This window comes from Nelusetta ayraudi, unplaced genomic scaffold, assembly GCF_046127955.1.
Source record: "Nelusetta ayraudi isolate G7.1 ecotype Tasmania unplaced genomic scaffold, CSIRO-AGI_Nayr_v1 ptg000059l, whole genome shotgun sequence".
NCBI classification, from domain to species: domain Eukaryota; kingdom Metazoa; phylum Chordata; class Actinopteri; order Tetraodontiformes; family Monacanthidae; genus Nelusetta; species Nelusetta ayraudi.
The window spans coordinates 4,488,968-4,509,509 of record NW_027466109.1 but is presented as its reverse complement, the minus strand read 5'-3'; the positions used below and the strand labels follow the sequence as shown (position 1 = coordinate 4,509,509).

General features: G+C 45.7%; 1 protein-coding gene across 1 annotated transcript in view; it reads left to right on the top strand.

Moving 5' to 3' along the window:
- Window positions 1-266: 266 nt before the first annotated feature.
- The window catches only part of foxd2 (forkhead box D2), a 122,939-nt gene continuing 102,663 nt past the window's right edge, over window positions 267-20,542 (top strand). Inside the window, exon 1 of the mRNA XM_076039655.1 lies at window positions 267-2,519. Coding sequence (XP_075895770.1) covers window positions 755-1,864 — 1,110 coding nt within the window. The 5' untranslated portion in view covers window positions 267-754 and the 3' untranslated portion in view covers window positions 1,865-2,519. The remainder of the gene's footprint in view (window positions 2,520-20,542) is intronic.

The window sequence follows — 20,542 nt, the reverse complement described above, 5'->3', positions numbered from 1 at the left end:
TTAATAAATCATATTTTTTAATGATAATGAAACGTAGCAAAAATAAATTATAACATAATCAAAACACGTGGTCGATTTACATATTCAATATTTATTTTCATGTGATTTTTTTTAAAGTGAATAAATATTATTATTTTAGGGTCGAAACGCGGATCTAAAGGTTACTTTTCTGCACAGTGATACCGTTTAGTTCCTGGTAACAGTGACTCGAGCACCACGTGACCAGCGGGGTCCTATATATACCTTTTGAGGGCTTAGGAGCAGAGTGTGACAGTGTGGCTGGATACGTCCCTATCCCGTGCGAAACGAGAAGACCCTTGGCTACCCAAAACTTGTCTCTTCAAGTGGGTGAAAACGGAATCCGATCCGAGACCGAAGCGTTTTGAAGCCGAAGCAACTTTGCTGTGAGGTCCATTTTTGTTTTGTTTTTGTTTTTTCCCCCTCCCTCTCCTGAACGACTTCAGAAGTTTCCTGAGAACGCAGTGCTGCAGCCGCTGTTTGACCAGACCCGGACGAACGAAGGCACTCCACATCAACAGGTCAAATTGCTATTTGTTCCCCCCCGCCCGATAGATTATAGCCATGCGTGCCATATTCTGTAGCCGGAGCTGAAGCTGCTGCTGCTCGTGAAAGAGGAAAAGGGAGGGGAGTGTGTGCTCGCGCTCTCACTCAGTCGACCGGACCTTAGCGGAGGTAAGAGGAGGAGGAGGAGGAACTCTGGGAGAGAGGAGACAGCGGAGCGGCGTCTTCAAGGATGACTTTAGGGGCGGATATGTCCGACAGCTCTGCGTTGTCCGAAGATGTGGACATTGACGTGGTCGGAGGCGACGTATCCGTGGGCAAGGACGGGAAGTACATCCACCACGACTACAACTTGGACAACGACTCGGACGACAACTACTCGCAGAACGCCGCCGAGAGAGCCTCCTCTCCCGGGCTGAGCAGCTCCGAGTGCCCCTCGGACCAGATGGGCTCCGGCGCAGAGGTGGGCACCGTGATCGCGGACAAACCCAGGAAGAGCGCGCTGGTCAAGCCCCCCTACTCGTACATCGCGCTCATCACCATGTCCATCCTGCAGAGCCCCAAGAAGCGCCTGACTCTCAGCGAGATCTGCGAGTTCATCAGCAACCGCTTCCCCTACTACCGGGAGAAGTTCCCGGCGTGGCAGAACTCCATCCGCCACAACCTCTCCCTCAACGACTGCTTCGTCAAGATCCCCCGAGAGCCCGGCAACCCCGGCAAGGGCAATTACTGGACCCTCGACCCGGATTCCGCAGACATGTTCGACAACGGAAGCTTCCTGCGGCGGAGGAAACGCTTCAAAAGGCACCAGGCCAACGAGATCCTCAGGGAATCCGGTGGCTTTCTGCCCGGCTTTGGATACGGCCCGTACGGATACAACTATGGACTGCAGCTGCAGAACCTCCACGGAGCCCACAACCCGTACCACCCGCACCACACAGGTGGCTCCTTCCCATTCCCCAACGTAGCCTGCACCTTGCCCCCATCGGCCTCCATATTCCCCGCGCCGCACCCCCTGCCCGGCCTGCTGGCAGCCGACTTGAGGAAACCCTTTTACCCTCAGCTGAGCCCGTCTCTGCCGCCCCTCAAGGTGGACTCCAGCGCCCCGAGCCGGCCCTCGTTCTCCATTGACAACATCATCGGAGCGGCCAACTCCTCCGCCTCGTCCTACGGCGCGCAGCCGCACAGCCAGGCGCAGATCCTGGCCATGCTGACCCCAGCACTGGCCTCCGCTTCCAGCCACTTGAACTTAACGCAGGACAGCATAGGCCTGATACAACCCGGGCTGCAGAGTCAGACTTTTTCCAGCAAAAGCCCAAATGTAAACACTTGTCCTTTCTAGAGGAAAATGGTAAGACTGCGAATCTCATTTCGAAGAGGCCCAATCTTGGCGTAATGTGTACATACATAGGTTGTAATTCCTCGGTGAAATAAAAAAAAAAAAAGTGTCTTTTGCTCCCATTGCTTCCTAACAATTTGAGGGAGAGAGAGTTTTATTTATGGTATGTAAATATGTGTTTAATATTGAAAGACAAAAGCAAGAGCAACTCCGGAAAAAAATGGGCTTTTTAAACATGGCCTGCATATCAGGCGTGTGGCATTTTGTCATTGGGGAAAGAAGAAAATATATTTTAAGTTAAAGGTGTCACCCGTTTTTTTTTAAATATATAAATGAGACTTTATTATGATTTTATTGTTCTTTTTCGTGCATTGTAAGAAAATGGCACTGTTGTTGACAGAGATGGCAAACTCAGGTTTTACATAGAAAGCACACGGAGACAAATATGGGTGGGTGGGGGTTCTTATTAAATAAGATTTTAAAAATAAATCTCCATGGTGATTTCGTGACAGTGTCACCTCATGTTGTCGGGGGACACGTATATGTGTTTTTTTTTTTTTTTTTTTTTTAATTTGGTATAGATGAGCTTTCCTCTCTCAGCATCTTAATTGTGGTTCGTCGCTGTTTCACGATCTGATTTGTGAAACGTATGTCATGTGTTGCCAATAGAGAGAGAGGGAGAGAGAGAGAGAGAGAGAGCAGAAAGTGAGACATAAATGTTGGTAGGTCATTTTTTGTTGTAACAACAATAATAAATGTTTGTGAATTTGAAAAGAAAAATCGTTATTTTTCATTTTATTGAAAATATTTTACATAAAGGACAAAATATTAATAGCTGATAACAATGGTATTTGAAAAAACAAACAAACTTATAAATATTTTGTTGAAATATTTAAGTTTTTGCTTATTTTATTATTTTTTATTGAATTCAGATGGGTCGTTTCCCAACTAAAGTTTTCATTTTTTCTATTCTTCCAGTGAAACCCAGCAAAACATATGATGAAATCCAATATAAAATCACATATTTATAATATTATTTATACATTTTATATTTAAATATCTGAAGTGATCAGATTTAATTCCTTTTGGGCCATTGAATTGAAGCGTGGACAGCGAGCAAGGAGCAGACAAAGAGGGGTCTTTAAATCACGCAATTAATTACAACCCGAGGTGTGAGAAGGAACAGAAAAATCTCGTTTAAATATTTCAAGGGAGGACTCGCTCTAAAATATCACGCCACAGCGAGCAAGTGTTCCTGTTGTGTGTCCTGCCGCCCGTTTGCACATCGACCATTTTCTAAGTTACAAAGGCTCTGAATGAATGCAGGCCGCGGCGCTGCTGTAATTGAAAGTGAACGCGGCTGTGTGCACGCTCTTTTGGGGGTTTTCGTTGCTAATTTGTAGCAGCATTTTTCATCGGGCTCCTAATCCGGCATAATGCAGCTTTTGGGCCGTTTGTTGATGTTGTCAGTGCGGACCCCTGACCCAGGGGAGTGAATGTGGTGCGCAGCGAGCGGTCCCCCGCCCCTTGTGAGGGTCCAGCCACACACATCCAGACCCTGAAAAGCAATCTTCTCTAAAGGCCCCCGTTTTGCCCCGCTTTCATGTCGCCTGTGTTGTCTCGGGATGCGTATAAAAGAAGCAGTGGGACTCGCCCGGCTACAGAAAACAGGCCTATTGGGCTTTTTCAGAGTTGTTGGAGCACATGTTTCTAGACAGAAGGCGGTGTAAAAGGCTCCTTTATTTACGAGTTCTGTGTGCAAACGGTTAAATCAGTTTGTGGGTGTTTTGACAGATGATTATTAAGGATGAAGGGTGGGAGGGCTGACTCCTCTGTCTCCCCTCAGCACAGCTCACTCAAAGTCTTTGAAACGCAAACCAAAACATGACAACTGTCTTTATCCGGGATCTCGTTCGCTCTCTCTCCCCCCCCTCTTCCTGCAAGCGCAAATTGGATATTTTATAAATTTTGCATTCAAGATTTGGGGAAAATAAATGAGAGCATCGCCTACCCGCACCCACCCAGTCCCCTAATTGATATCCTGCTCGTATCGTTTGTAGAGTAAATGAGGTGGAAAAACATTAACAGGCTACTGAAGTTTTTTTTTTTTTGTTGTTGCTGCTTTTTTTTCTTTTTTTTTTTCACACACTCGCCCAGACAGGGAGTCATTAGCCACCGCATCAGTCCATTAAAGTCCACATGGAGCGTTTGTAGAAGCGGTTAAAAAGCGTTTAAATAACGCCAAAGACGAGGAGCGAGCCAATAAAAATCCGGAGACGTCAAATTACTGCAAACGGCGAGGTCTCGCCGTCTCCGCGCGCATGCACGGCCGATTTGAGGCTGCGCTCACAGACTGGATTTTCAGCTCAGATGCGCACAAACCGTCCGTCTCCGCCGCCTTGGGGAGATTACAGGCCCGTGACCAGAATAGAGCCGCGAGCTTCTTCTCTCCCTCCAAAAACCGCCAGCGACACTGGCACACATCGTTCAAAACGCCCTTTAATTTTCTGTGTAAATCGTAATGGGATATCATCACCGCTTTTACATATCGACATGCAGATGCGAGCGGCTTCAGAAAAGAAAAAAAAAATATCCCCCTCTTCCCCTCTCCCTCGTTTCCGTTCAGAATTGTCACTTTGGGACCACCCACGGTCTCACCTCACAGTGTTTTATTTAGGCTACTGCACTCGTCATTTTCCCCCCCACTGGCCTTTTTTTCTCTCTGCTTCTCCAAGACAAAATAAGAAGTGAGCGATATGTGAGGTGACAGGCGAATTACTCGACAGTCACCAAAGAAACACATCTATACTTTTCAAGGCCAATTCCCATCCCATTAATAACCACTGCCACATGTTCCGTGTGGCAGGAGTCATTATCACGGGCCGCTGTAACGAGTGACTTTCTTTCAAAATAAAGGAAATATTCATATCAATGAAATATTTGAAATGTAATAATAATAATAATACTAATAATAATAATACTAATAATAATAATAATAATAATAATAATAATAAAATGACTATATTGTATTTGCCGTTTGAACTCAGAATAAGGTGCGACAGGACGGGCTTAAAATAAATCGTTTGCCTAAACCTTTCCCCACTTTTCACCAATAACGTGACGCTCGTGATCGATACATGCTGTGTCTTGAAGGACGCGGGGACACACGGGCTGTGCTGACACAACAGGGTGATCGTCTCTCTCTCTCGCTCTCTCCCCCTGTTTGTGTGTGTGTGTGTGTGTGTGTGTGTGTGTGTGTGTGTGTGTGTGTGTGTGTGTGTGTGCGCGCGTGCGTGTAATCTGAGATGCCGGCCCTGTTACTCCTCAAGGTCGCGGTTGTTGTTGAACGCATCATTCCCCACTGCACCAAGGAAAACAAATTTCGTTATAAAGGCCATGACGCGCCTTATAATGAGACAAGAAGCTGCTTACTCGGCCTAACGATTTGAAGAGGCGCACATGTAATTGAAAGTGGGCAGACAATGGCCGAGCTACTTAAAATGAAGGGTCTCGGTGTTTCCGTGAAATGAACTGGATTCCCAGCCGGGTCCCTGGAGGCGCGGAGGAGAAGTTTACGCACTGCAGCTGCAGGTGGCTGTGGCACTGAAGTAGCCTCGTTTACAAACGACGTTGGCCCAGCAGCGCTCTGCACATTAACTTGTTGATGTGTTTCGAGCACACCAAGACGGCACAAAAATAATGACAAATAAAAATATTCTATGAAGAATTCATGGTTTGCATTAAAGCAAATTTATCCACACAATCCACGCGCATACGTTTTGCAGCCGCTTTGTATGAAGAGCCACCACACACACACACACACACACACACACACACACACACACACACACACACACTTTGCTCTCTGACTCCCGTGGACGAACCTCGTCGCCCCCGCACAGGAATGTTGGCCGGGTCCGCGGCTCCCCGGCCCGGAAGAGAGTCGAGCCGCGGCGCTATAAATCACAGCCTCCCCGCGCTGCCTTTAGCTTCTCCCCGCAAAGCCCCGCGTGGTGTTTTCCCAAACGCGCGGAGGAATCCTTGGGCTTAATTAATTTAGAATGTGTAAATAAAGCGAAGACAGTGAACTCCCCGTCATCTCTGGAAAGCACAATATTAACTTTGGAAAGATCTTCGCCCGGCTGATTCCTACCACATGAAACGAACACCTGCTCCAAAGGAGGAGGAGGGAAAAGGCGCTCGCGCGCGCGCGCACACACACACACACACACACACACACACACACACACACACACACACACACACACACACTAATGGCCGCAGATATCCTAAAGAGCATGATAGCAGGTGACTGATAGCGAGGATATTCTTTTCTAAAAATGCAGCAAATGTTTTTTCTTTTACAATAGAAATAACACTTTGTATGACACAGACAGAATGCTTTGTCTTCCTTTACTGCACCTCCTTTACAAGACAGTAAACGCAGAGGTTGACCTATCACAAGTTTTGCAAGCATGATCAATCACATGTTGCCTCTATCAGCACACTAAGATCACAAGACTGAGCGATGCAGTTGTGCTGAAATATCAGGATCACCCGAAGGCTCCAAATTGACAATCGTGCTGGCAGTGTGCTCACTGAGCAGATGGTATTTATTTGAATCTTGAACAATGCATGCTCCCAATAGGCCAGATGTGTTTTCTGTTTGAATTATTTCCACTTTGGGGGTTTTGATTTGGAAGAAAGCAGACTTGATTCCTCTTGAAACGCTGCTTTAGATTCCTGCCAAACATACTCCTATATTTTAATTACTCATTAATGTTTTTTTTTCTTGTCCTGGATTCTAATCTGGTGTTTGGTTGAATTCCCCCCCCCGTTTGACAGGACACTTTACTTGAGGCCTGCAGCTTCGGCGGAGAGGAGCAGCTGCTGTTTGGTTCGCCTTCTCACACACTCGGCAGAGGATCATGCGGGCACTTTACTGCCTTCTTCTGTTCATTTGACCTCACATGCAGGCACATTAGACTCCCAAGCTCTGCGGTTATAAATGTTCACTACAGGCCCGGGCACAGGCTACCGACTTGATACTTTTTAAAGGCGGCACGCTCATTTTGCATTCTTTGGAATTGCTCAAATGTTTGCTTCTACCGTCTATGAAAAGGAAAATACTGATGAAATCTTTGGCTGTTTGACCTGAAACAGCTCTCTCATTAATTCTGAGTACAAATAGCACTCAGTAGTCTGTTCCTAATTATGTAAATGCTTTTACAAACAGTAAAATTGTGCATAAATTATTGGAATAATTATGATATTAAAAATGCAATAATTAGCCCATTTCAATCCAAGGGCAAATATGATTAAGTTTAAGAGTCGCATAAGCCATCAAGCTGGCCCAGTGAGAGTGTGTAGGCTAAGTATTTCAATTTGTCAGCCCACTTAAATATCCCGCCAGCCTAATGGTAGCTAAGTGTAACGATTAGCCTATACTCCATCAGCAAATTCCTGTGTGATATAGGCATATAGGAATGCCAAGGGCACACTAACCTCTAGTGTCCCCTCCAAAAAAAAAAAAAAAGCCGGTGAAAATGAAACTTTGTTTATCCAATCTTTCTCAGTGTGAAAGTGTGTTTGAAAAAAGGAGGGAGGGGGAAAAAACCCTCGCGATAAAATTGGAGTTTACTATCCGGAGTGAAATGCGATCACGCTCAGGTCGAGGGGCCAAACTTTTTAAGACTAATGTTTATTTAGAGAAGTGAGCGCTGTCTATGGGACTCCCCGTTCTTCCAGAATGCCGCACTAATGTCTTTACCAGGCCTGGGCAGAGCAGACCACCAGCAGGACTGCACGCAGACCTCTGCATCATCCAGTGGCCCTTTTCTGAAGACAATATTCCCCAAAAGGAGACAAAATATGGGGAGGACAAAGTAGACCCCTGTTGTGAGTGAGCTGTCTTTTGGTTAAAATCAGGATGATCCAATGTAAACTTGCAGAGGAAAATATATCACAGTTTGGACACTGATGAAGGTGGAAGAACACACCGAAACACGTCAGGTAAATAAAAACCTTAAAAATCTATGTCGGCCATGAAAGAACTAACAATATAAATATATCACAGTTTGCTTTTTGTGAAATTGTTGTGATTTACATTTTTCAGGCACATTTTAAAACAGACAAAGAAAGTTTATGTTTTGCTTTAATCTGCTTTTCCTTTTTTTTTTCCTCTGTTAAAATGTATCTCTAGAGAACAACACAATCAACAAAATAGCAATAATAATATTGATAATAATAACTATTAATAATAAGAATCTTATTATTTTTTATAATAAATGTGTCTAAATCTATTTGGAAAAAGGAAATATATTTTTCTTAATCTCAGTTTAAAAAAAAAAAGACTCAATGATTATTCCTTTCATTTTAATTAATTTTCAAAATGTCCATATCTAGGGGGAGTCCCTAGCCTAAAAAAAAAAAAATCAGTGTGGGGTGCAAAAACGCACACATTTTCAACAGCTTTTCCCAGTGTCTGGAGAGCAGCAGCGTGTTTTCTTACAGTTTGTAAAATTGAATTAGATACGGTGGGGAATCTGACCTCCCGCCAGACCTGCATATTTTTCAGCCCTCAGGTTTTAGTGTTCCTTGTTTTTCCTTCACTTTCCCCCCCTGGTTTTCTCAGCTGCAACTGCCATCAGACATTGTGTCCATGCACTGACTGTTGTCCACTTCTATCTCTACAATCTCCCCCTAGCTCTGTCTCCCCCTCTCACCCGGCTGTCTCCAACACCAGGAACCTCCTCCCCTCCCTCCACAACCTCTCACTCTCTCCTCCTCCGGGCAGCTCACACCCTGCCACCAACGTTGATCTGAGACCGGGCATGTGCACCGCGAGCACCCGGGGGCGAGTGTGTTACCAGTTAAAAGTAAGTATGTAGCCTATATATGCAAAACCGTGTCCGTGAAGTGAAAGATCCAATCAAAACTGCACACTCCCTGTTTCCAAATAGAAACAGTTTGGGCGAAAAATAAACTTGGTCTTGACTGACGAAGCTAACAATGTTAAATCGTTCATTTACCATCTCTGAAAAGAAAGCTTTCAAATCTAGAGGAGCAAATATTTACCTATGACTCGCTGTTTTCATCACGACCTTATTTTGTCTTTACTCCCCAAAAACCTAAAATAATAAAAAAAATATTTGCAACTAAATGGCATGATTTAACCCAATACTGTATAATGATAGGTATTCTGCTCCAACTTGTTTAGGGCCCCAGTGTGAAAATCCTTGGACACCAAAGATGGATGGCTGTTGCTGGTGAGTTATTGACCAAAAGTGCCCGCGCAATTGCAAGCAATATAGGCCCATATGATTCTTCAGCGCACAAGAGCCCTGAGGCGCCACAACAGCAGTTATGGAGTCAGCAGCATCACCGACTGCAAGCGGCACTTCACTGGAGAGGCAGAGTGTACAGCAAGAGCCGGGAGATGTGTTGAAAAAAAAATGGAGACACAAAGCGAGAGAGAGAAAGAGAGAAAGAGAGAGAGAGGGAGAGAGAGAGAGAGAGAGCGCCGGCGCAAAATGAAAACCATAAAAATTCAACAATAACCAAATGTATTTTGTCATAATGCAATGTGGGGGAAAAAAAAATATAACCAAGGAATGACCAGTTATGGTGCTGAAATGTTCTGTCAGCTTCACTGACTCTATCCATGCTCGTAGTCTTTTCTTTCACCCCCCGTCTCGCTCTCTCTGTGACACACACACTCCCACAATAAAACCACTCCGTCAACCGCGTTTTGGCGCTTTTATAAGTGTAACCATGCATACGGACGAACAAAACACAATAAAATAGTTATGAACTGCAGCCTGCATATACGTCCTGCATTCAGAACATCTCCTGAACTCGCACGTAGACTCGAATGTTATCCGAGCGGAAGGCCGCTTGCGTCTTTCGTTGTCATGAATGCCTTTTTTTCCTAACAGAACACTTTTTTTAAGTCTTAATAAACAACAGCTGAATCTTCATGCTTTGCTGCTCTGTGCCGCTGTACTGAAATACAATTAGCAGTCCGGAGGATGCATCATAAATGGAGTTCCTTTTCTTTTCTTTTTTTATTCATCTGTCATTACATCCGTGTGCGTGCGTGCGTGCGTGTGTTTGACTGTTTACGAGGCGAGTGGACGCCCCAGTTCAAAGGCGAAATGAATAAAAAAGGGCCAGAGATGATAAGGCCACTCCGAGGCTTCTTGTGGCGGAGCGGCGTGACACATAAAGAAAAAGGCAGAAGCAGCAAAACAACAGGCTCCCGCTCTGAGAGGCTGATGCTGCCGTGAAGTAGCCTCAGATTGCACTCAGAGCTCAAGGCAAAGGCGCATCTGATCACATGTACTGTATGTACGAGTGTCTGTGTGTGTGTGTGTGTGTGTGTACGTGCGGGTATGCGACGGTGCGTGCATGCGGTCGTGTGTGCGTGCGTCTGAATGGAGGGAGGTTAATGTTGTTCATGACTAGTAGAGTCATTTCAAAGGGCTCGAGGCGCGGCTGGATGATGGATTGGGGAGCTGAAGGGGCGAGCAGATGGGTAAGTAGAGAAAGTGAGGTTAAGTGGCAGTTAGATGTTGCAGATCTAAGCAGATCAAGAGTAGCAGGGCGTGCAGTGAAAGAAAAAAAAAATTGGAAGTAGGGAGCAGAAGCAGAAACAGTACAATCCTGCTTTAACAGACAGAATTGTAGCGAAGATTTGATATTTGGGACTGTGTTGAATATATGCGACTTTTCACACACAGTGATGTTTTAATCAGGGTTAATGCTACGATCGAAGAAGCATCCAGGTGGTCGACACTGAGCCAACCAGTTTAAAAAAGATTTCTACCGACTTTCCTCTTTGAAGCTTTTCCACTCGCTGACCTTGTTTGGCTGTTCATTTAATTCTAGCAGAACCGTACAGCAGTGGAACTTTGCCACTGCAGGGGGATCGGCCTGTTACGATATCCAAACTGGAGTTTCAAGAGGTGAAAAGAAACAGTTCTGAAAAATAGCAATTCTGGCCGAGGCTTCCGTTCATCATGCCCCTGTTGGAGTTTTGTTTTCCGCTGTTGTGAAAAAGAGGTGACGTCATACACCTCATCATCTGTGTAGTCAGACTGATGCTGCCACAATTTGACTAATTTAACTTCTCTCAACCTTCAGGTTGTGTTGTGTCGTTGGAGCAACATTTAATGAGAGCTGAACCCATCACCGTTTGAGATTTTTCCCTATTGATCCATATTCTTCCTATTGATAGGTCTAAGAAGCAATATAAAAGCAACAGGGCAAAGCAAGCAAAAGGCTCAGACTTCTTCTGTTTAGAAATCTTCAAGCCTCCACGCCATTTCGCCCAGTCGCTGCTGAGATATTTCAGTCTGGAACAGAGTGTAATGGAGGCTGCTGTTGTTATGCTATGTTGTGGCATTGGAGGGAGGGTAATGCAGCTAAATAGGCAGTGGCGTCAGAAAAAGGCACCGGGGAGACAGACGGGAGAGCCGGACCACACTGCCGAGCGCCAACGAGGCTGGCGGAGGCGGGAAGTGAGCTGCGCACTGTGTCTGTTTGTCCTCTCTCACGTTGTGGCCTGGCTGGCTGAGACGGGCTGTCTGTGTGGCAGGCCTCACCGGCCTGTCGGTCCGCTGTCACGCGCCATTGTGGCACGCCGCGATTGATGGGGAGCAGCGAACCGCATGAATTGGGGGCCGGCATGGAGGGGGTGACAGGAACAGGAAGAGGAGGAGATTAGCAGAGGAAGTGGAGGAGGAAAAGATTTGAGGACATACAGGATGAGGAGGGAGAGGCTGTCGAAGGCTCGGGTTGTGCGAATACTGATGATAATAAGCTGATATGTCAGCTACTTTTTTTCTATTTTCCCTCTTGTATGGAGCCCAGGGAAAACATTTGCAAAAGACAAAACAACAAAAATGCAACGGTGACTGTGCGCCATTGCTACACCAACAGTTGCCTCCTGTGTTTTTCCTCTGTTGTTTGCTTGCGTCAGTCACTCCCTCTTTCTGTTGCAACCAGAGAGGAAGCTGACGAGTTACAGAAAAAAAAAACATGCTAAAAAAAGCTTTTGGCACGGTGGATGTTCAAGGTTCCGTAGTTCAGTCAAGTCAGTCTGAAAAATGTGAAAGTCCATATGTTGGCTGAAGAATGAAGAGTGTGGCTCATTAAACAGAACAACTTCCTCCTGCTTTGCTTTCCTCCAACAATGACACAAAGTTTAAGTTTCACCGCCTTACAGCAGCTAAGAAGAGTTTGAGAATTCACAAACAACTTCATGTCAGATTCTCCTGCTATGGGGAAGGTGCCCCCTCATTCTTCTGCCCCTCTTAAAATATCCTCATCCCCCCATTCACCCTCTGATGCCTCCTTGGCCCTGCGACAGTCGGCGAGGGATGTAACGGCTGATGTAGCGAGGGTAATGGTCCTCCTCTTCCTCCCTCTCCTCTCCGTTTACTTGGTGGCTCTCCCTCCACTAATTCAATTCTACATGCTTTTCTTGGCTTGACCGGCTCCCGTCTTCACTCAACAATTTTTTGCCTCCCTGCCTCCCTGTTTTCTCCTCTGACCTGCTCACTAAATCCTCCTTGACGTTTTTCTCCTCACAGTAAACATCATCTTTGCTCTATTCTCCAAGTCTAATGATTCTCTGCCTTTTTTTTTTTTTTTTTGCGTCTCCCAGTTTCTGTGTTTTTAGTGCTGCCTCTCTGATTTGCAACCTCTGGATATACCCCTCTCTGCTCTCCTACTACGGGCCGTCTGCCTCCCTGAGAGAGCTCCGCTGACTGGGGCTGAGAGGGGTCATGCCTGGGTGAGGGATATCACTTAACTCCCTATACCTCCGTCTCCCCATATTCACTCTTTAACTCCCTTTCATGTCTCTTCAGCTCCTTCTCGTCCTCTGTGGTTTTTTTGAAGCATCTTTTCTAAACCTTATCAATCCTTCCCCCATTAGTGGCTGGCCAAAGACAACTTTTTTTCCCCCCTGTTGGGCGTATTGCAGGGCAAACGCTCTGTGCTGACAGTGCAGTTAAAAAACTGTGAGAACGCTGCAGGCGCGTGCGAAGGCGTTGGCAACGTCAAGGAGGCGGTAAAGCATCTTTGTGTGCACTCGGAGAAGAAGAGGAGAGAGATAATTCAAAAGGAGAATAATATAACGAAAAGAAGAGTGGCTGTGGTGGGTGTTCTCGTGGGGGCGGGGAGGAGGGCAATCGAGGGGATTGTCTTTCCCCTTGGCCCCTCCCTGGCCCCAGCCAGAAGCCTACGGGGGTCCCCGGGTTCCTGAGGAAAAACATCTCGGCCTCCATCACCCCTGAACCCAGCGCTGGGCTGTTTACCTTGGCCGGGCTGCCTGACAGCTTTACCGATGTTACATACAGGCACACAGGGACCCTGAGTCAGAAAGGCAGCCGGAGCGCAGGGAGAGCAGCGGCGATGGCGGGAGGAGGAGGAGGAGGAGGAGGAGGAGGAGGAGGAGAAGAGCAGAATAGATGAGAAGTGAAAGAGTCAGCGGGGATGAAGGCGAGTGACGACGGCGACGGCGGAGGGGAGGAAAGAAACGAAAGACGCAGAGGTGGAAGGTGGGGGAGAGGATGGCGGGCGGAGCGCAGGGAGAGAGGGTGCGAGGGAGCAAGTGTGTTGGCTCACTCCGGCCCGTAATCTCCTCCATCACGTCCATTTGAGGAGATCTCCAGAGGGGCTGAGCTTTCCAGGGGGGCAACGGGGTGCACGCTGAGTACACAACGGCAAAGAAATATGGCCGGAGAAACGTCTGCGCTAGAAATACAGGCTTTTCTTTTCAACGGCCCTCCGAGTGGAGCGACTGTGTATACAGAGCAATATTTAGCTTTTGGGCTCATTGCTCAGGGTAGAGTGCGAGATTGTTAGATACGAGAGGCAAATGTCAAACCGGAGTCTGTATTTTCACAGGAGGTAACGTTACTCATTAAAGCGGCGGAGGAATGAATACGCGCTCTCCATACGGTTCACGGGGAGGTGGGGCTCTCGTGCGCCTTATTCGAAATGTTGACACAAGTATACTGTATCTGTTTAAATAAATCAGTGCCGTCAACGTGGAAACAAAGCTTTTTATCACGGAGACTCCCCACATCCAAGCGGCGCACGTCTGAGCTACGGGCTCTGGAGGGGGGCTTGCAGCGAAAAAACTAAATAGAAAAAAGAGGCAGAATCACGGGAGAACAAGCGGCACTTTCTGCTCTGTCAGCGCAAAAAGAAAAAAAGAAAAAAAACAACAAAAAACGCTCAAAGGCCCTGCTTTTGATTTTGCGTCCATTTCCCCGTCTTTTTCGGGACAGAATTTTCCCCTTGCGTTTGCCACTTTTGAGTGTTTGCAGGCGTTTGTTTGGCCGTCTCTGAGTCACAACGCTGGGCTGGGCTGGGTCGGGGCCTCCCAGCGATGGGGTGGGAGGTCTGTGTTTTGCAGCTCAGAGCTCTAAGCCTTGTTTGTCTGTCCCGAGCAGCTGGACAAGCTGTAATAATACAAACGGGCCTTTGAACAGGCTGCTGTGTTGTGCCGACGGCTAGGGTTACATCCCACACATGCACACTTTCTCTTTGCAAAGTTTCTTTTTTGAAAAAAAAAAGGGGGGGGGAACACACACATGATGGTGCGTATGGATGAATGCATTCACACACACACACACACGACCAAAGTCTAAATATCACACATTCTACATGTTGAATCTTTGGCTACAAACTCACAGAACAATGCGTGGCCGCCGACTTCTGCAGAGCTGCGACTGGTGGCCTTGAAGTCGGCCGTCGCTCTGCCTGTCGGCCTGTTTGTCTGCCTCCTGTGTTTGTTTGTTAGCTTGTTTCTTTGTGTGTGCTTTTCTGTGTGTGTGTGGACAGACAGTCGGCTCGCTGGTGTTTGCTTAAGGCTCATCATTTGTCACAGTAAATCATTAGACAGGAACACACACACACACACACACACACACACACACACTGGACTATTTCCATTCCCTTCAAACTGATTTAAACTAACACAAACAGCCTGGACTGGCTGCGCCGTCACCCTCACATTTTGGAAGCTGCAGCTCACAATGAGTGGGGAGAGGGAAAAAAAAACAAATAAACAAAAAAAAAAGAAGAGAAACCCCCGACATAGTTGATTGCCAACCCGACGCCACTGCCACTGACGAACGACTTCCTCTGTCGTTATGTAACGGGGCTCGCAGCTTCACCTGCCCAGCGAGGCCGGCGGCCAGGATGTGGGAGAAGGAGGGATTGAACTGAAGGTTGCTGGGTCGCTCCTTTGGGGAGTTGAGAAGATTGTGTTGAAGATCTGAACCAAAACAGATTTCGCTCAACTTTGGATTGATGCTTCTTCTGCATGGGTGGTTGTCAGTGAGCAGTGTAACTGAGTGCAGGGAAAATCGCCTTGAATTTCACATGTTTTGGGAGTGCATATAAGAATTTGCTCATTTATATTTTGCATGGTGAGTTGTTCTATTTTGTGATCTAGTGATTGTTGGATAGTTTGTTTGTTGATTTTAGTGCTTCAGTTTCAGAGTCTATCTATCTATCTATCTATCTATCTATCTATCTATCATCTCTCCTTTTTATACAGCATGTCTTGAATAAAGTGATCTGATCAAATCTCATCTAGAGAATTCTCTGGATGAGATTTTTTTTTTTTTTTTTCAACAAAAAGAATATCCTGCATTCGATGAAATAATCCCGTAACTTAATCTGGAAGGGATTTATTTTGATGGGCTCCTGGCTTTACCTGCATGAGGATGAGATGGTGTCAGTAGAGAGAGCTGAGCGGGGGACTTGGGATGTGATCTGCCTGGATTATCTAGCCAAGACTTTTACAGAGTGGAACATCTGGTCGCCAACAAAAAGAAAAAAGAGAGGGAGAGAGAAAAGATAGAGTTACTCCTCCCAGTGGATGTGGAGATGAGTAGGCAGACAGCTACTTTTTACAGTTTTTGTGTTGGTGGGATGTCAAACAGTCGTAAGACTCGGAGCTGCTGGTCTTGTCACTCCTGCTGAGAGTCAACATGAGAACATCTCGCTGGCCGAGGAGCCGCATATTTATTGTGTTCCACCAAATCATCCAATAACTTTCGCATTTGCTCCTTGCAGTTCGACAAACTCCCTGAAGTGCTCCCACAATACTTGTCACATTCACTCGGCCTCAAACATGCATTCAGTGTTGGTAAAGACTACGGGGTGAGCTTCCACCACTATATAACAACTAACAAAACCGCTATTAGTATATTAAGAGACTAGCATTTTAGCATCATGCACAAGGACACTTACTGAGAACCGCTGATGAGTAAATGAGTGTTTCAGATGTTGTTTTACTCACCCACCCGGATGCAGAGGAGCATCTTGATTTTTTTTTTTTTTTTAAAGTTATTGTGTTTTATTTTCTTGCTGACACGCTGCCTCTAAACTTCCTGGTGGTCTGTCCACACAAAGAGGAGAGTCTGCTGAAGTTGACATGAAAAAGAGGGAAATGAGGAAACAATGACCACTTGTGCCCGTCCAATAAACAAATAAACTTGACATATTTTGCCCCACTAAATATGTCAAGTTTAAAATATTTCAGGTCATATGTTGCTGCATGTGACGGCCGCATTGGCAGCGACACATAAGACAACACTGTTGTGGCAAGTCTCCTTTCTGTTCTAGTCTCATCAGCTGAGTTGTCTGCTCTCTGCAGACAACTCTATGAATATAAATGATTATGTACACACTTGGATAGGTTTAGATACCATATTGACAATTACATTTTTCTTTTAAAGTCATTTTTTTGATTCGTGTTCATGTTTTTGTATTTTTGTCTTAATGTCTAAATAGCCTGATCACCCTCTGTATTTGTTCACCAGTGCAGATATTTCTTCTGATTGAGTGAAGTTGTGACAGACCTTGAAGGACTTTTTTGATTCGTGTCAGTCATAATCTTTTTTTTTTTTTGACAAAACACCTGTGTCTCCTCTGCCTACCAACTCCGTCCCCGACAACGAACTGTAGTTCTGTCCAGTGAAGCTACTGATTTGGTTAAAGCGACAAATACAAGCGAGGACTCTGTGTAAACAGGGACTGCACTGTGTGGACATGACAGTAAAAAACCCAGAGAAATAAAATTGAGGGATGAGCTGACAGTCTGAAAACACACGTGTGTTCTCCTCCTGTAGCCACTCCGCCCTTTGCTGCCCTCCCTGTCCTGACCTGAGAGCCTGCAAACTGTTTGTCAGTGACCTCAACATCTGACCAGCCTGTCCCCAACCTGCAGTAAAACAGCCTGGGCCCACATGACGAGGCTCCGCCCACTGACTCGACTGGAGTCTCTTGGTTGAGCATTGGCTCCAATTTGAGTGTGGTTTTAGAGGAAAGGGATTAGAATTTTTTTTTTTCCTGACCACCTGAGTATGACGTCATTGTCAGTTGACACTCATGTTTGTGTGTGTGGACTGAAATAAACAACACAAGCTGCGTTTCCATTAACCCTAGAATCGTGCAAAAACCTAAATATCGCAAGAAAAAACTGGTCATGGAAACACCTAAACTTCGAAAAACCAAATATTGCTAAAAGGTGTTCACGCTCTCATGAGGTGGGTTTTCAGATGTATTGATATAAAGGTATGTCGCAAAAGTGTCATGGAAACACTTTTTTTCCTCGCATTTACACGTTAGCCGACGTGACGTACGGGGCTCACGTGACCAGTTCACTTCAAGTAAAAATGGTGCGTTATGTTTGGACGGAGGAGGAGATGGATTATTTTTTACAAGTAATCAAAGAGAAAAATATAACAACGATACTTGACAGCAAACACATGTAAACAAACAAACGCAAACGTAAATCTCGCCGGACGAGATTTACGAGAATTACGTCCCGCGAGATGAGATTTTACGAGAATTACGCCTTATGTGCTTCACACCATTCAATGGAAGGACAATGGAAATCGGAAATGCAAATTGCAATTGTACTTTGTTGAAATTTTTGAAAGATCGCTTTTATTTTGTGAAAAAATGCAATAGAAACGCAGATACAATGTCAACGGACATTAAGAACAGTTCCTGTTATTTTGTTTGACTCCTCTTCATTCCCATGGCTGTGCTGCTGGCTGTTGCATAAGTCCCGCCTCCTGCACGCACTCATGGGATAATTATTTTATCAACAGTTTTGTTTTTTCTTTGAATGCTATGCCAGACCGCGTCCAAGTCAAGTCGGGTTAGACGAAGGCTCTCTGGTCTGGGCCCAGACTCCCAATAAAACCCAGACGGAGACACCGTGAACGCAAACATTTGCGAAACACCAGCGTATATTGTCAGGCTGTTTGTTTGCCCTCCTCCGTTTCGCGCTTCCTCATTCTTGTGCGGAACTCATGTTGTGTGGAGGACGGTCAGCCTCATGTTTACTTTAGAACCTTTGAGGGAGTAAACATAAATGACATGGTTCATTTTTTTCCCCTCCTCCTCCTCGTCTTGCTCACTCAGGCTCCTCTCACCATGTTTTGTTTTTACACACTGGGCTTGGTCGTTCTGTTGGGTTTGCAGGTCCTAATTAGATAAAGCAGGGAGGGAGTACTTGTGGCAGTGGAGAAGGTCAAAACCGTGGAACACACACGCACGACTAGACAATCTGCACATATTACAATCTTTCAACCTCTTTAAGTCGTATATTTCCATCTCTTTTTATCTTTTGGTTTTTGGCTAAAGTTGGCACACTTGGAGATTATTTTTTTATTCATTTTTTTTTAATTTTGAAGATCTTAACCGAGGAAGAAAATGCGAGACACCACAAACCACAGCAAATGATGAGGGAATTTAATTCTACAAAGAGTTTTGCTGCTCACCAACAGATTCTATCCCTCAACAACAAGTCTTGACTGTCAACGTTCTCACATGTGGAACACAACTTCACACCATTTCATGCATTTTGTCCCTGCCACATCTCCCATTTGATGTGCCTCCAACTTTGGTTTTGGTTTGAGTTCTGATTGGGATTTGGGCTTTTGTTTCATGCAAGAATTCACAATTCAAGACATCACTGACTGAATATTGAATGTCTTTTTACATGTAGTGGGACTGCACTATCTCAATTCTCTTAACAAACTTCATGAAAACTTCTTCAGAAACATGAAATAATTGAGTAATTTTGCCAAGAATGCTCTGGTTTATCCTGACGCTTCTTTAATCTTGAGTCTTGTAAAGCAAGGTAAAAAGTGAAAAACTTGCAATGCGGTGAAATGAAATATCTCACAGAAAGATACTAATAAAAATACGTAGAAGATGCTTAGTAGGTGCAGATAAAAAAGACGAAGGCAACACATCAGCAAATAAAGGAAGAAATCTGGTTAAAAAAATGAAAAGTCTGATGAAGCTGTTGTGAGTGGGACAGAACTGAACTGGTGGGGAGGAGCAGCACATCTGCGAAATTCATTAAGGACTGTGTGTGTGTGTCTGCGTGGGTGTGTGTGTGCAGCATGACGCCGTGTTTTCTCTGCCAGCACAGACTTGGGCCTGCGCGGCAAAACTGGGATCGGGTTTCCTCCGGGTGCAGCGGGGGGCCGTCTCCAGTTGACGTGTGATGATTTAGTCAGGTGTGAGCGTGCACTTTCCAATTTGGAGGCAAATAAATTAGGAGTAATTTTTTATGAGCCCTCTGTCCGGGCCTGTCTTTGGGCTCTCCCTCGCTCCCCGCCGTGCACTGTCAGTCCAACTGATGTGTTTATAAAGAGCGCCGCGCTGGGAGCTGCCCCCGCATAAACACGCGCGCGCACACACAGACACACACACACAGACACACACACGGGATATACAAAAACACATGTGTAGAAGGAGACATGAGTAATGCACACGGTGGTATGCGCAAACTAGTCAATCAGAAAAATAAGGAAAACAGTTACGCGTTGCTAGCTGCACACACCAGCTGCACATTCAACATGCAACCTGGATTATCAAATTAAAAGTTGCATGCATGCATGTGATGATTTCTGCAAGTGCAGCTTTGTTTATGAAGGTGAACCTTTTCCAATTTTAAGTGATTGGGGAATGTGGATTTACTAAAAATCCCTTCTAGGCTCAAAGCTTCCAGGAAATACCCCCTTTTTTGCTTACTTCCTGTGGTTTTTTTTTGGCCACCTTGAGGCAACAGCAGATGAACAGCTGACAAAACCAAAACAGTACCAACTTCTGATTGGCTCTCGTATCCGTCTACGCTTTTTATATCGCCACCTCTTTCTTTGGCATGTGCGTTACATCAACCATCAGCTGGCGGATGACGATTGAGCATTTCAAATGGCTGCTGGAAAAAAAGATTACATTTTTTTTTTTAATACCCATGCGTGAATAAGAGAACCGAGCAGAACCCCACATATTCTGGGGAGAGCGAGGGGGCATGTTAAAGACGGAAGAAACCCAAATCCCCCCTGACCTTTGACCTCTGGTTGGTCCCCCCGCTACTGCGCCCACATGTGGCCGTGACGGCTTCACTAAATGACTGCCTGACTCCTCGAGCCTCATCAGGACAAATCTCCCTGGCGCAGCTCCTCCGGCTGAGTGACTGCTGAACCTGCTGGTGCTTCGTCCTGCCCTGCAGTCTTACAATCATAGGATCAATGACTGAAAGTAACCGTTGCCAGTCATGATAAACAGTATTACAAACAGCCTACCGATTCCAACCTCGTTATCCTTCTGCCGATATTATCACTCTCT